At 34.5% G+C, this 17,581-nt stretch overlaps 2 protein-coding genes across 2 annotated transcripts; both read left to right on the forward strand.

Annotated features, from left to right (window-relative positions):
• Positions 1–2,786: 2,786 nt before the first annotated feature.
• Positions 2,787–7,917, forward strand: LOC137932772 (ecdysone oxidase-like). Its single transcript, XM_068776443.1, has 3 exons — positions 2,787–2,918; positions 4,418–4,551; positions 6,031–7,917. The coding sequence occupies exons 1-3, from the start codon at positions 2,822–2,824 to the stop codon at positions 7,564–7,566; spliced, it is 1,767 nt and encodes a 588-aa protein (XP_068632544.1). The 5' UTR covers positions 2,787–2,821; the 3' UTR covers positions 7,567–7,917.
• Positions 7,918–8,619: 702 nt separating this feature from the next.
• On the forward strand, positions 8,620–15,954 carry Dbp21E2 (putative ATP-dependent RNA helicase Dbp21E2). The gene is made up of 5 exons (XM_068776618.1): positions 8,620–9,186; positions 12,325–12,596; positions 14,417–14,589; positions 14,897–15,173; positions 15,644–15,954. Exons 1-5 carry the CDS (start codon positions 8,676–8,678, stop codon positions 15,893–15,895), a joined length of 1,485 nt encoding a protein of 494 aa, XP_068632719.1. The 5' UTR covers positions 8,620–8,675; the 3' UTR covers positions 15,896–15,954.
• The last annotated feature ends 1,627 nt before the right edge of the window (positions 15,955–17,581 follow it).

Here is a 17,581-nt window from a genome sequence, read left to right on the forward strand (position 1 = left end):
AGGATTTATTACTTCCTATTAAAAATACTCTTGAATTTCATTCTATTTCTCTAAAAAACACATTATATTTTGGCATTTACGTACTATAATATAATTAAGTTATTTACCTTGAAACCATTGATTATTGAATATGGTGTAATACATTATTTGATAGTGAACAGGGTATGCGATTGTCCCTTTTACACCTATTTCCGATCATCCTGTACATTATCAAGTACATTTTTTGTCACGAATAAATGTTTGCTTCTTGTTACTTTCTGAATACAGGGCTATTACAGGAATCGAATCCGCGACCTATGATCATAATTCTCACTGCTCTACCGCTGTCCAACAAATGCTCACGAATTTATATATAATATACATCTAGTTAAGTACGTGTATTTTTTTAATAATTAAACAACATATATTATGTTTGTTATATATATACAGTACGATGTTTTTTCATATGTTTGCCAAGGTTATACACTACTCTGAGATTGCACAAAGTCTAAATAAATCAAAAAGCCTCCTAGTAGAGTTTCTCTATTACCAGAAGTTGGTGTCTGTATATACAGCGTGAGGTGTAAAAGTTTTAAATGGCTAAATGCATAACTCATGCATTTAAAAAAAGAATATTATATTGTATTATTTCTGAAGATGTTAATGCTGTTAGCCCTAAGGCTTTTACAGCTTCGTCGGTACTGAGTTCACGGAGCGGAAGGGTCCGAGACTAGATTTAAAACTAAAAGCTGGTGGGGCGCCTACCAGTTGCACGGGTATGATCGCACGAAGTAAACCGCTGTACCCCAATAGAGCTGTGTATTGTTGATGTTATTGCTCCGTCCGCTTTTTGCTTTTTCTCTGATGATGTTAATGCTGTTAGCCCTAAGGCTTTTACAGCTTCATCGGTACTGAGTTCACGGAGCGGAAGGGTCCGTGAACTTAAAAACAGAAGCTAGACAGACGTATTACAGTTGTACGGTGATGTTCGCACGTAGTAAACCGCTCTACCCCAGTAGAGCTGTATATTATCGATGTTGTTGCTCCGTCCGCTTTTTGCTTTTTCTCTGATGATGTTAATGCTGTTAGCCATAAGGCTTTTACAGCTTCATCGGTACTGAGTTCACGGAGCGGAAGGGTCCGTGAACTTAAAAACAGAAGCTAGACAGACGTATTACAGTTGTACGGTGATGTTCGCACGTAGTAAACCGCTCTACCCCAGTAGAGCTGTATATTATCGATGTTGTTGCTCCGTCCGCTTTTTGCTTTTTCTCTGATGATGTTAATGCTGTTAGCCATAAGGCTTTTACAGCTTCATCGGTACTGAGTTCACGGAGCGGAAGGGTCCGTGAACTTAAAAACAGAAGCTAGACAGACGTATTACAGTTGTACGGTGATGTTCGCACGTAGTAAACCGCTCTACCCCAGTAGAGCTGTATATTATCGATGTTGTTGCTCCGTCCGCTTTTTGCTTTTTCTCTGATGATGTTAATGCTGTTAGCCATAAGGCTTTTACAGCTTCATCGGTACTGAGTTCACGGAGCGGAAGGGTCCGTGAACTTAAAAACAGAAGCTAGACAGACGTATTACAGTTGTACGGTGATGTTCGCACGTAGTAAACCGCTCTACCCCAGTAGAGCTGTATATTATCGATGTTGTTGCTCCGTCCGCTTTTTGCTTTTTCTCTGATGATGTTAATGCTGTTAGCCATAAGGCTTTTACAGCTTCATCGGTACTGAGTTCACGGAGCGGAAGGGTCCGTGAACTTAAAAACAGAAGCTAGACAGACGTATTACAGTTGTACGGTGATGTTCGCACGTAGTAAACCGCTCTACCCCAGTAGAGCTGTATATTATCGATGTTGTTGCTCCGTCCGCTTTTTGCTTTTTCTCTGATGATGTTAATGCTGTTAGCCATAAGGCTTTTACAGCTTCATCGGTACTGAGTTCACGGAGCGGAAGGGTCCGTGAACTTAAAAACAGAAGCTAGACAGACGTATTACAGTTGTACGGTGATGTTCGCACGTTGTAAACCGCTCTACCCCAGTAGAGCTGTGTATTGTTGATGTTGTTGCTCCGTCCGCTTTTTGCTTTTTCTCTGATGGTGTTAACGCTGTTAGCCCTAAGGCTTTTACAGCTTCATCGGTACTGAACACGGAGCGAAAGGGTCCGTGAACTAGATTTAAAACTAGTAACTAAAAGCTGGTGGGGCGCCTACCAGTTGCACGGGTATGATCGCACGTAGTAAACCGCTCTACCCCAGTAGAGCTGTGTATTGTTGATGTTGTTGCTCCGTCCGCTTTTTGCTTTTTCTCTGATGATGTTAATGCTGTTAGCCATAAGGCTTTTACAGCTTCATCGGTACTGAGTTCACGGAGCGGAAGGGTCCGTGAACTAGATTTGAAACTAGAAACTAAAAGCTGGTGGGGCGCCTACCAGTTGCTCGCACGTTGTTAAGGCTTTTCGTGGTAGAGCTTTGACGGGTTGTGTTGCTGGAGTGTGCTTGCGGGTTAGTACGGCAGCGTGGAACACATGCGAGCCGAAGAGGGATCCAGATCCAACCACGGTTCGCCCACGCTGTTAGTGGTTAGGGAGCGGGCGGCCGCTCACTATAAACGGGCGTTGTGGAAAAAATATTATAACATATCTCAGAGTGATCACTTTATTTCCATTTGGAAATAGGCTTTAAAGGTTTTTTGCTAGTAAATGAGCTATTTATTCACTCCATTAAGATTATTACAACTATAATAAATCATCCGGTAAATGAGAAAATTAAAAAAAAAATCTAAAAAATTTCTTTCAGGATGTGGCTCGAAATATTATCTTACATCCAATTAAAGGTGATGATGCCATTGTTTGATGTTGTGGCGTTATTGATGGTGTTAATGGAACCTATGCTGTTTTCCGGTCAAGAATACGGACCTCAGGCGAGGGTGTACGGTGAGTTTGGAAATTTTGTTTTGACACGGCTTTTTTTTTATTTACATTTGTAGATATTGTTTGTCCGCTGATATTTACAACTTCACGAAGTTTCAGCTGCTTGAACACGAGGCACTAAGACTAAATCTCTTTACAGTAGCTAAGATCGATAAAAATTCTGATACATATAATAATGCAAGACGTATATAATTCTAATTCACGGTATGTTCACGATAAAGATATTTAGAAATTAATTGTTCTAATTATAAGTGATTTTTTTTTATATAATTATCAAAAAAATTACAAACCTTACTAAATTTGTTGTTAATTTTTGTCGGTAGATGGCGTTAACAACTAAGGTAAAAATTAATTTTGACGTTTATACATGATTGTAATGATCTTATATTATATAGCTGCTCTGACTTTGATAAATAAAAGAAATAAAAATACACTCGTAACGTCAAAATTCGTCTTAAAAAACTTCATGGGTACAAATACCACAAGATATCATAGACCAGTGTTTTTCAACCTTTTACACACATCCTCCATCTTAGCCTTAAAATTCTTACGCCCCCCTATGTAACATATATATTTTTTATGTTCAAGCGAAAAGGTTAAACTCTTGTCAAATCTGCTTTCGAATAGCTCCCCCTTAACAATCAAACTGTCCCGACTGTGGGGCGTGGGCATTAAGAAAAAATGCCTTACCTTCCTTCAGTTTTGAATCTAAAATTAAAGTTATATTATTAAGTAAATCTTATTGCATTAAAATATTTTAAGTTGATCGAAACGTTTTGAACTTTGTTTGTTGTCTCATTTACATAGTTGATTTTAAAATGTACACATCAATCATTATGATATAGTGCCAGCAAAGCAATTAACGGCTTAGGGCCGCGTCTCCTTGAGAACTTGTTTCAAAGATATTAATATGCTTCATGTCATAGATATGATATTTTGTACGTTTACTATATTTTTAACAAATTCAAAAAATAAGGGACTACCATAATGTATCTACAAGACACCATAAAAAACGGTCTGTACTAAAGTTTAGAAAGAAAAAAGTCTTCAATTCATTTTGGAATTTCATATGTAAAATTCTAAACGTTTATATAAGTTAATTAACGTAAAAGTCTTATTATTCATTGAACTGATATTTAAATGACAAGAATCTCTCGCAATTATGTCGCTTGATTATTTTGATTACATTTAGGATATATCTAATAAAATGCTTGTGTATACATCTGTGTTGTTAAATTATTAAACGGTGTGTTGTTGTGGTATATCTTCCTGTTTCTTCTCGACAACTATAACATCTTACGAAGTAGTAAAAAATATAATAGACTAAAAATAAGTTGTTGATCAATAAGAGTTCTGTCAAAATTTCAAGTTCCATACAGACAGATAGATATACGAAAATTTAAAGCGTATGTATATATATTATGTAATAAAAAGCGGTTATTTTAACATCACAAACAGACACTCTGATTTTATTTGTGTATATATATGCAATAATGTTACAGATGGTCAGAATTTCGATTTTGTGGTGGTGGGCGCTGGTACTGCAGGATGTGTGATCGCCAACCGTCTTACGGAGATTGGTAACTGGACTGTACTGTTGATCGAAGCTGGTGATGAACCACCCGTATACAGTAATGTTAGTATTTACTGTACTAAGTAAGAAAAGGACCAATATTTAGCCACTTCCGCACATGCAGTGGTAGTCGTGCAACAAAGTGAACCGCCCGCCAGATTAATGCACATGCGGCAAACAATGCGAATTATACAACTGCCACCGTTAAATCACTCAACACGTGTTTCACCCCTCTACGGGGCATCTTCAGGACTTATGTTACACCGATTAGTGCCAAACACAGTGTGTTGTGCACACTTTACCGTACTAAACTATACTTTAAATTTGCTGGTAGTGTATATCTCAAAAGTAATACTACCTCCCTAAAGTTTTCTTACATTTCCTTTATGCTTATAGATTTCTAAAATGTATATGTGTGAGCTCAACGAAGTTCACAGTTGCTTAACTAGTCATGGTAAGCTCGGGATTTATCTAAAGATAGTACCAGGAATGAGAAGATACATAGAAGAATGATAGTAACTGATAAATCGCAGAAGATTAGTAAGTTGAAATGGCAAGATTGCTGAAGCATTAGATTCTGCAGTAAAAATCATGACTTCAGACCATCATGTGAATATATGACTTTAATCAGGTCATCAGATATCACTGGATTTAAGCCGCTTCCAACTAATCTTATTAAAAATCAATTGTGGAGGCCTAAGTTTAGCAGTGGACGTCTTACTGAAGTAAGAAAAGGACCAATATAAAGCTGCTTCCGCACATGGAGTCGTAGTCGTGCAATAAAGTGCACCTGCTGATAAATGCGCATGCGGTAAACAATGCGAATTACATAACTACCGCCGTTAAATCACTCAACACGTGTTTCACCCCTTCACGGGGCATCTTTAGGAGTAATGTTACACCGATTAGTGCCAAACACAGAGTCACTCTGCACTTTATTGCACGACTACGACTCCATGTGCGGAAGCAGCTTTATATTGGTCCTTTTCTTACTTAGGATGGACTTCCACAAAATAACGACTGATTTTATTAAATCTTACTGAAGTATTCTAGTTTAAAACTAAATTCCAATACAATTTAGTGACCTTAAGTTATGTTAAAAAAATACATACAACATTCACGACTAAGTAACCGATAGAATCTTAATGACTGTATAAAAAAGGTCGTCCGTATATTCTGTAATAATGAGGAATACATTATGAAACTACTTTTGCTTTGTAAATTAAGTGAACAAAGCATTAATTAAGATTTTTATTTAATTATTTATAATTACCCTAGATATAAACCAAGCATATAGTGGAATTTTTACGCAAATATATTCTATGAATGCGAAAATAACATTAGTGTACATATTTTTAATTTTAACTTTTTTATTATTGTTCATGCATGAACGTCAAAGAACTAAAATGATAAAAGCGATTTCGATTATAGAGGTGCAAAAATCGATTTTAGTTTTTGTCAAATCATTGTATATGATATAAATAGTAAAAATGTGGAAAATAACAAAAGTAAATGTATTAAAAAAATTGTTTCTTATTACAGAGTCCTGGAATATCGGTGCTTGTACCAAAATTACTTCCAGACTGGAACCACTACAGCGTCGATGATGGATATTCTAGTCAGGGACAAAAGAAAAAAAGTATTCACATGACCAGAGGAAAAATGTTAGGAGGCTCCAGCGGGGTGAACTACATGATCTACGTACGAGGTAATAAAGTGGACTACGATAACTGGTCACAAATGGGAAACGACGGCTGGGATTGGGACAGCGTGATAACATATTTCAAAAAGAGCGAACATTTACTCGATCCAGTAATATTAAACAGCGATTCAGCTAACTTACACGGTACAGAGGGTTTTATGGATGTTAGTAGACCAATTTGGAAAGGTAAAGGTCTGGAAAGAAATAAAAGATACCTTAAAGTGTTCGAGGAGACTGGCAACAAAGTTCTTGTAGATACTAATGGATATACACAAAACGGAATCTCGTTTCCAACCTTTACAATTGGTAGAAGCGTACGACAAAGTTCAGCAAGTGTATTTCTCAAACCAATTACGCATAGACCCAATTTGTATCTTTTAAAGAACACATTAGCTAGAAAGTTTGTGCTAGATGAACACAAAAATGTAATAGGAGTAACTATAGAATTACCAAATGGAGATATTATAACAGTAAGAGCAAACAAAGAAGTGATACTCTCCGCTGGAGCATTCAACAGCCCACAGTTGTTAATGTTGTCAGGTATTGGACCAAAGGATCATTTAAATGATGTTGGAATCGAAACATTAGTCGATTCGGTGAACGTTGGTAAAAATTTCCAAGATCACGCAATTGTTCCTATTCTTATAACTGAAAATAACAATATAACATCAATTTTCGAAATGTTTGAAAACTTTAGAAATTTGGACAAGTTCCCAACGCCAATTTTAATTGCACACGCTGCGGTAAACAAATCCCAAAATTACCCCGATTATCAGGCAACCATCCTTCCACTACACAGAGGATCTTTACTACCTCTAGTAATGTGTAATAAAGTATTTGAATGGAACGATGATGTATGTCTGGAAATGACTAAAGCGAGCTTACAAAAGGAAACATTGTTCGCCTTAATAACATTTCTACATCCTAAATCTAGAGGAAATGTAACACTTAGAAGTAAAAACTCAAATGATTCAATATCTTTACGCACAGGTTTCTTATCAAATGATGATGACATTGAAAATTTCGCGCGATGTGTTGAAGATTACATTAGGATTGTAAATTCCTCGTACCTAAGTGGTTTAGGTGCTGAAATCGTGAACGCTAACGTCAAAAAATGTGATACTCTACCGTTCGCAAGTCACGATTATTGGAAATGTTATGTTTTGAATTTAGCTGGAACACAATATCATGGATCCGGAACTTGCGCAATGGGCCCCGATGGTGTTGTCGACGAGAGATTGAGAGTAAGAGGCGTGAAAGGCTTGCGAGTAGTAGATGCAAGTATTATACCAACGATCACTAGTGGAAACACATACGCTCCTATAGTCATGATAGCAGAAAAAGCGGCCGATATGATTAAAATCGATAACTCTTAAAGCGTTCTTCTTTAATCGATTTATAATATTATTTTTCAACTGTGCTTGCCACAGATTATATGAAATTTTATTTATATCACATTGTCCAGAATGTAATAAGAAGCAATTATTTTTGCAATATCTCTGAATATTTTTCAAAAATAATTAAGCTAAACTTAATGAAAATTTTGATGCATTTTGATATAAAAACGAACACACCGTTCCCTATATTTAAATTTAATAAAGACTTTAGTATTTTAAAATGTATTAGTGATGTTTTGTAAATGTTATTTGTGTTATGTAATTTATAATATTTGAAGAGGCCTTGTACACTAATAGATCAAATAAAAAACACTTATAAAGAGATAAAATACGGCATTGTTAATTTGCATTATATCAATGCCGTTTACATTTTTTTTTATTATGAATAAAGGTATTACTTGGCTATTAAATAAGTTTAATTTATTGATAATAAAGGAAAGATATTCTTATTTGTATCATTCAGTCATTATCCTGTAATCGATTTTATGATATGATTTAAATATTTTTTTAAACTATTGCAATGTTTTCGTTTTCAGACCTACATGTTTATTAAAGCTTATATAAAATAATAAGGGTAAAAAGTTCAATAACATTTTCTTACAAAAATAAAAAAAACTCTGAGTTCCTTAGTTAATTATGTCCCGTTTGTGCTTAACTAGTTTACAACATCTAGCCTATAGCATTAACAAATATTATTTAATTTTATATTACGTGGATGTGACAGAAAATGTTACGAACATTGTTATGTTTAGAACAGACTTGAATAGTTATTTCATAAATGAAAATAATTGAACTCATGTGTAAATTAAATATTTGTAATAGCGAAACGATGAAAAGTTAGAAACAATGCAATATTTTAATTTTTTGAATTTTAACCCAGCATAGTAGAAAAAATAAAAAGACAAATTAGATACAAAAGTATATGTTCCGTGCTACACCTGGTAGAAAAAAGAGAGAATTTATGGCAATATTACCATGTTATATAAAATTAATTAAAATTTTTAAAAACATACTTAACCTGGCAGCCCATGTTCAGCATTTGTCAACCTAAATTATCAAATGGGTATTTGAATACTATTTATTAAGAAATGGCAAAATTACGACAGTTTTTTAATATTTCGTACTGTAGATACTACAGCATACAGCAAGCTAAGAAAAAGTTGCCGATAATTTCTTGCAAGCGTCCAGAATATAATCATTTCGAAGGGCAAACCTATAGTAAGTTTGAAGGGATAAAACTGGCTTCCAGCGGTTGGTTGCACCCTAAATCTAAAACTGACCATTTCACTATCTATTACAATGCAAACAAAAAGGAAGAAAAAGACGAATATAAGAAAAGTTTCGAAGAAATCGGCGTTTGTAAAGAACTGAGAGAGGTTATGTTTGCCAAAGGTTTTCAATTGCCGACTCGAATTCAAGCCAAAGCGATACCTGCAGTACTGGAGGGATATAATACTACTATAACGGCCGAAACTGGCTGTGGTAAAACATTGGCATATTTATTGCCAATATTTCAACACATACTTGAATGGAAGCCGCATCTCAGCGAAGAATTCAATAGTCCGCTAGCTGTTGTATTGACTCCTAGTAGGGAATTAGGTATGTTGTTTAGTCATTAAATTATATTATTTGCTTTTTTATAAATATTTTCAATCAATGTTTATGAAAAATGAGTAAAACATAGAGTTTTTTAAGAATTCTTTTTGTAGTGTGAAGTTTTTTTACCGACAATAAAGTTTAGGATTTAATTACTCTGTAACTGTATACAGTTTTCTTAAAGATTACATATGACTACATTCATTTCCGTAAAAAGTATACTTTTTAACCATTATACATGAGGCAACATATATGATGATTTGTTATTTAGTTAACGTTGCTAGAGATAAAATTGACTGTGAACACCTTTTGAGAAGGATATTAATTCCACAAACCTAGTGATGCTGAGACAATGATCTATATTATATATATCATTTGCATTTGTGGAAGTAATGCTTCTATATTACATAATTAATATAAATATTATTCTATATTCTATATTCAATGAGATTTCATGTTAAATAGACATTGATTTATTAAATGCTAATATAAATTATTTTTTTAATCATGTTTTACTACATTACATTGAATAAAATTAAATATTTAGTGTCAATTATTTATTCTAGCACATGATTCTGCAGATAAAAATACATAAAAGCTTGTAATTTGCAAACTTCTATATATATTTATAATTTGTGTAAGTTATCCTAAAAATAGTAAAATGATAAAATTTGAATACTATTAAAAACCTGTTAGATATCTTTGTGAGCTCTTCTTAGATCAGGGTGTCTTTAGAACTGCCTTATAGCCCCCTATATGCAGTCTGAAAAATTGAACTTTCTATCTTATGTTATATTAGTCCATACTATAAATTAGCTTAAGTAGATAACAATGTTAATAAAAAAGGTTCCACATGAGAAACATCTAAAGTACCTATGTGTGAAATAAGGTGGGTTTACATTTGTTATAATGGAGAAATCAAACTTGTCAGTTGTTGCATATACTTAATAGTAAAATACACTTTGTTACTTTGTGATAGTAATGTATTCAATTACTTCATGGTTCATTGACATTATGCATTCATTTTTTTGTGTTAGGTCTACTTTCTCAAGGTCAGTCATTGCCATATTTCACCCAGAGAGGTTTGATGTTGGTCATATATAAAAAATATTATTACTCAGATTTATGCAGATTTAATTCATGAAAATAAAATTAATGCGTAAGGAGGTTTATATTAGTTTTATGTTCTTGATATTTCAAGGGCTGTGAATTCATGGTCATGTGTAGGATTTAGATATGGGCAAAATGTATCCCTGGCAAGAAAAGAATGATTTATATCTTTTTGATCTTGGGATATATATCACTCTTGTAGATCTTTAACTTATTTAGCTCAGTATGACTTAGAGAAAACATAAGGCTGCTAAGACTAAAAATATCCTTTGTATCTTCGGCTCTTAGCTCAGACTTATAACTTGGTAAGGCGGAATAAAACGTGTGAAATTGAAATAATGGAATCTTGATAATAATGGCGAATTAGTGAGCTTGTTTGTTTTCATTTGCTCTCTATTAAGCATTTTATGTCTTTGTTATAAAGCACAAAAAAGCTAAAGACCTGCACTTGTGATGTTGTGGTTCTAAATATCCATATTTTTAATACAAACATGCCATAGTTATATGTCTCTCTCTCTTTTTTTCGTTTAAATTTCTTTATAATCTCATCGCCTTCTCCCTAAATCTGAACGAGCCGTAACTCATCATGAAAATTGACTCTTAAGTATGAAGGTATAAAGTTATAATTGAAACACATGCCCACTAGAGATTATATCTTTTGCAAATATATATACCTTTCTTGTCCTTCTACTAGCTATCCATCTCTAATAGGAATGAGGTGTTGGAGGTCAATGTGCGATTCTATTTGAAGGGGTCTTCTAAATTGTTTGTTATTATTGTTGCCCCGGTTTACTTAAAATTAATGCACTGTATGTTGAGGCTTTGATGTGTTATGTTTGGTTATGATTTAAATATTTAACTGATATACAATTCTTATAAGAACATATGAAAGTTGCGAGACATTTTTGACATGATGTCAAATAAAACACTCTCATTTAGACAAATATCAATCAATTTTAATAATTCTTTTCATACGATTTTCCCTTACAATAGTTTCAAGTATTGATGTGGTAAAAAATAAATTAAAATATGTTATGGATGTTGCATGAGGGGCAAGCATATATCTAAGAGAAACAAAGACTCACTGAAACACACAGTGTGACAGTGTTACGGTTTTCTAGACAAAATAATATAGCAGTTCTGAGTCACTAACCAGTCAAATGGTTAATTATAATAAGCTATTTCTTTTTGGAACCATTTTTGCCTACCAAGGTAAAGAAGGGACTATTTATATTATGATTAGTTTAGTATATACACTTAACAAATACAATTATTTAAAAGTGTAATTTGGATATAATAAAATAACTGACAGCCAAGTTAGGCAAGGTGATGTGGCGATGGACACAGAGGGAACAGAATGCCATTAGAGATTCAAAGGTTCTGAAAGAGTAGAGATCACAGCACGGCAAGCCCAGCAATGGATTTCCACCCAAAAAGTGGATAGAAAACTTTGCTGAAAAGTCATTGGAAAATGTTAGGTGCAGGCAACTTCAACTAGTCTTATTGGAAATCAGGAAGGCCTGCATCTAGTAGTATAGTATCTTACTGTTTAAATTATCATAAAATTATAACTTACACTCTTCAAAGGGAATGTTTCTGTATCTTATAGATTTAACTACCTATATAAGAAATATGGCCCGAAGAGAAAGCTCCATTCACAAAATAATTTATAACAAAATGGACATAATAATGGGCATGTCTGTTTCAAGTGTTTACAGTGTTTTAAAGGTGTATATATCGTCATTATTTCATCTATGGGATGTCCACTGCTGGGCAATGGCTTATTAACCATTAAATTTCCAAAAGGACAATATTGGAAGCAGATTTTATCATGAATGATCTATTGACCATAACTTAGCTTGCTGATCTGTGGTCTACATTCTAAAACTAAGCAAATATACCAAAATATTTAATATAGATCAGCTTTGTGATTTGAACCTTGATAACATTTACTTAAGTGCCTAGACCTGCGAAGACTATAATTCTATTATATTTTCTTCTATTACTGATGTATCACTTATGGTTTTCCAGCTAGCCAAATAGGGGAGGTAGCAGAAAGCATAGCTCACAGCTTAAACATCAATGTGAGCACATTGATTGGTGGGCACACTAAGAGGAAGATGTTGAACCCTCCCATTGAGTACACCGATGTCCTGGTCACAACCGTTGGGGCTTATAGTAAACTTGTCACAACCGGAATCCTGAAGATACACAACGTCCATCACGTGGTACTTGATGAGGCTGACTCCTTATTAGATGATACCTTTGTGGGTAAAGTTGGTCATCTGTTGAAGAAATTTGGGGTATGTATCATATGAAATAATTACTTTAAATTATCATTATTTCAGATAGTAAATAAAACAGTATGCATTTTTTATGGTCCCCGCTATTACCTCTCGTTCCTCTATCTCATGTGGGATAGGCACTTTTTATTTCTAATAATTTATTCATATTTTTTTTTTTATTATCGTTCTCCTCTTTCATGTATCATATAATCTGTCGTACTGTTTCTTTCGTTCTATAATTTTCTCAGTCTTTCTCTTTCATTCCATTAGTCATACATCCATCCTCAACCACTATTCTAGGTTTCCTTACAGTTTTATTTATATCTCTTTTGACTTTTTTTTTGCAACATTACATTTATTGTTTATACATTTAACACATATTTTCTTTATGATTATCATATAATATTATACTGTTTATTGCACTGTTTTTGGTACTACTTTATTTATTTTCTTTCTTTATTTCAGTGTTTGCTTTACTTTTTTATTCATATACAAGTCTACTTGAATCTATTATTGTGTTTTATTTTTACCTATGGCATTTATCACCACCTTCTTGCAGTAGCTGAGGAAGCATTCTTTCTTCCAACATTATGCATTTGTCGTGCCATAATGAGATGTTGGAGTTAAACAGTTGTAGCCCAGCTGTAGAGGACTGTAACTTGGAATCCTAAGTTGTGGGTTTAAATCCCAGATGTTGAGCGTTAATTATATTGAATTGCAACTGCTCACAAATAAGTTACCAGGGAAAGGGCAGCAGCATCCATTGTTCCTTATTTTTACAATTTAGGTTTTATATTTTATTTTACAGTATTTGTTTATATACATATTTTTATTGCTTACATTTATTTTAATTACAGTTCATAATATCATATTGGAATTGCCAACCTGCATTGAAAGCGGTGACATTATCATATATCCATAGATATCTTTGGTGGAGGCATAAACCTTGCATTGGGCGTATAAGATGTTGAAAGAATTTGGACGGAGACAACAATTGTTATTTATTATAGGGTTTTTTTGTATAATAATAGTAAATAATAATAGCGGGTATCGGGGACCTCCTCTTCCATCCCCTATTTAATCGGGAACAGGGTTTAGTATTTCTTAATAATTTTTTCACAGGAATTTTTATTTTCCTTCTCGTCTATTATAGTACGCAATATCTTTTTTTTTCTCCTTCTATTATTCTACAATTCCATCTTCATTTTGCAATCATTCCATTCCTTTCGTCAAACACTTCAGTTATCCATTGCTATTACAGTATCACAGTTTTAATTGGTTTAATTATATTCTCGTGTACATCAATTTTATCACGGTTTTTTTTTACCTTTATTATTATCGTTAGTAGTTAGTAGTATTATAGTTATGGCTGTGATCAGCATTAGGCTATTTACTCCTGGTCATAGTATTCCCCATAGATTTCCAAATGGACCACTTGGAAGCGGGCTGCATCTAGTATCTTCTGATGGACATACAACGCCATCTATCCATCCACAAGGTGTAACCTAGCTGCGTTTGCCCGTCTTTGGTCTCCATTTCCAAACCTTGAGCCTCCAACAGCCATCTGTCCTTTTCATAATTTACTGAAATGAAATTACCATAATGTTGTCTTACACACAAAAGCCATTTAATGAAATATTTGCTTAGGATTTTATTTATTGTAGACTTCTAGTGATTTTTATCCCATGTGGTATAGCTGGGTGCTGGTCGTAGGCACCCACATAAAGTTTCTATAAGACCAGGTTGGAAGTACCCTGTATCAAATGTCGTTTTTACCTTAACGAGCACTGCACTACCAATATATATCCTCTTAATCTTATTAAAAATATTTATTACAGATTCATTATAAAGTGCAAGTGCAAACACCTCCAGTGGGTTGTCAGCTAACGCTGGTGAGTGCGACCATGCCCCACGAGTTACCAGAGTCTGTCAACTCCTTTGTTGATCCGCAGTCTTTGAGAACTATTACTACATCAAGTATCCACAAGTTATTGCCACATGTTCCGCAGAAGTAAGTGTGTTTTATATTTTAAGTTAGCAAGTATGTTTTATTTATATTATAAACTAGCTGTGCCCGCGACTGGAATTTAGCAAAAAAATAGTTTAATTTTTGTTTAATAATTTTTATAATTTTATACAAGGAAAAAAACAAATAATGTCGCTTATATTGATACTTATATATAGACACACACACACACACACACATATATATATATATATATATATATATATATATATATGTGTGTGTGTATATTAATATGTGTATGTTATACACGCACAAGCACATAATTAAAGAAAATATTAATATTGAAATACAGATTCATTCGTCTTGGTAAAGCACAAAAACCAACTGAGCTGTTAAAGTTGGTTCAGGCCGATGTCAACTGCAAGAGGCCAGTGATGATCTTCTCCAACAAAACAGCAACCTGCGACTTTGTCTCCATGTTCCTGAATGAGAATAATGTGGAATGCATTAATATCAATGGGCAAATGCAGGTGTCCATAAAGGAAGGCAAATTTGAACTGTTCAAAAATGGATTGGTAAACGTGATCTCTTGTACCGATATTGCTTCACGTGGTCTGGATACTACGCGGGTATGTACTTATTTGAACGATTGTAATTTCCCTTTTATATATTAAAATGTTTTAAAAAATAAACTAGCTGTGTCCATGAGTTCGTTCACATTGAATTTAACTAAAACATAATTTAGTTTTTCTTTTTTGTTTAAGAATTTTCCTAAAATTAAAGTACCTTTAGGTATTTCTTGTTACATCAGCTACTTGCCAGTATGTCTTGTCAAAATCGAACCAGCCATTTTAGAGATTAGCCGGAACGAATAGACAGATAAAAAGTATTTTTACATATGTACTATATATATATTTATATGCATATAGTAAAAAGCGGTTATTTTAATATTACAAACAGATACTCTCATTTGTATAGATTCTCATTTTTTATTTGTATAGATATTTTATAAGGTACTATATACATAAGCTATATACATAATATATGGATATTAATTTTTAGAATTTTTCATACTAAATTTTTTTGTTTATATTTTTAGACGAAGCACATCATAAACTATGATTTTCCACTTTACACGTCTGATTACATTCACCGGTGTGGGCGGACTGGTCGCATGGGGTCTGATGAGAACTGTATGGTCACCAACTTTGTCGCCTGGCCACGGGAGATCCAGTTGGTGCAGAAGATAGAAACGTCTGTGAGGAAGAACACTGACTTGCCAAATGTGAATGCGAACATACGAAGACAAATCGAAGATAGGATAACAAGGATGGCAGGATTTGGCAAATAATTGGCAAAATACAATTAAGAATAGGTTTATATAATCAGATATATTTTAATAAAATTAATATAGCAATCTTGTTTTTTATTACTCGCTTTAATGAATGAACGTTTAAACCTGTCCACTCAGTCGATACATAAGTTGGAATCTCTTCTATGTGTATTAGGTCAGTGACGTAAGACGCCCACTGTTGGGCTTAGGGCTAGTTGAGAATGGCCAGCATCCAGCGTTCTTCTGTCTTGGAGAAGATCCTTCGCTCCGTGGTCAACACTCCAGAATCCTAAGGCCACTGTGGTCATCTGTTCTGTGGTCATCATTCATACACTTGAGCGAAATAAACCTCTAGGCTGTTCCATACGGAACCATAAAACACGTTTTTAGAGAACGGCCGCCCGATCCCTAACCGCGCAAAGCGAGGGCGAACCGTGGTTGGATCCGGATCCATCCTTGGCTCGCCTGTGGTCCACGCTGCCGTCTCAAGCCACATACAACACAACCATGCAACTAGTACGCGCCCAACCAGCTTTTTTTGTTTTTACGTTCATAGACTCTTCCGCTTCGTGAAGTCAGCCCCGATGAAGCTGCAAAAGCACTCGGGTTAACAGCAACTAAATCAAGAGAGAATAAGTAGGTCATACGGAATATTTGTATTGACACAGCTACTTACACGATAGCGGGAATAACGTCATAAAGGTTTCAGGCAGTTGCACAGCTTATGGTACATTGTGACGATGTTTGTCAACACGGTGTCCCGTTGCGGTGGAGTTAAGTGTCTGTCTCGAAGACGAGTTGCATGTTAACAAGACGAGTATTCGGACAAAGCGTGGCGTTGGTTTGGACTCTGGTTAAGGCTCAAGGTCACCCAAGGAGAAGATGGTTATGGTATATCGTATCAGAAATGATCTTCAGAAGAACAAAGATGGTAGTGGTGGAGCACACCGCTGTTCAACCTATGATTGTTGGGTCCAATTCACGAGCGACGACCAGCTGGTAGGCACGGAGAGGGTAGCGTAGCGGGCAGCGTAAGACAGATCATCGTGGCAATCTTTATTAGCCTAGCTATTAGCCTAGGCCTTGCAGTGTGCGTCTATCGGCTAAGCTTAGGTAGCTAAAGAGGTTAGGTTGACAGAATCAAAAACTGTATATTGTATCAAATATATATTTAATATTTAATATGTAACAAATAAAAAAACAGTATTCTACAATAAGCAGTTTCATCACAAGGTAATTTTTATAGACAACCTCAGTATGAAAACAAAGCCAATGTCTACTGTAATCTGTCCCCCGATCGCTTCTTGTGGCCCGCATTACCTTTTGAATGAATGTAATATAATAAAACACATTCTTGACAATTTTTAAAATGCCAAAACAATTTTCTGACAAGATTTATACCTACAAGAGAGACGTTGTCGTTGTTTTAGCTAACAGACACCCACGTATAGGCTTAAAGATATCTATGGTATACCATAATCGCCTGGTTTAAAAGGCGGGTTGGCGATCGCACTAAATTACTGTACGTAGAGGGCGCTACTGTCACCTAGAAACTTGTTTATGACCAGAGGTAATCTTATATAATTAAATAATTTTTAAATTACTATATCTATCCATACCATTGCTCCACAAGAGCTTTAATTTAAAGGTAGTTATTTTTTGAAAGAATGCCTCTTTCCTATCTAGATAGGTAGGATTTCGATT

Source organism: Battus philenor, unplaced genomic scaffold, assembly GCF_028537555.1.
Source record: "Battus philenor isolate CCGP_79_NKW_IND1 unplaced genomic scaffold, ilBatPhil1.0.hap1 SCAF_12, whole genome shotgun sequence".
In the NCBI taxonomy this organism is placed as follows: Eukaryota; Metazoa; Arthropoda; class Insecta; order Lepidoptera; family Papilionidae; genus Battus; species Battus philenor.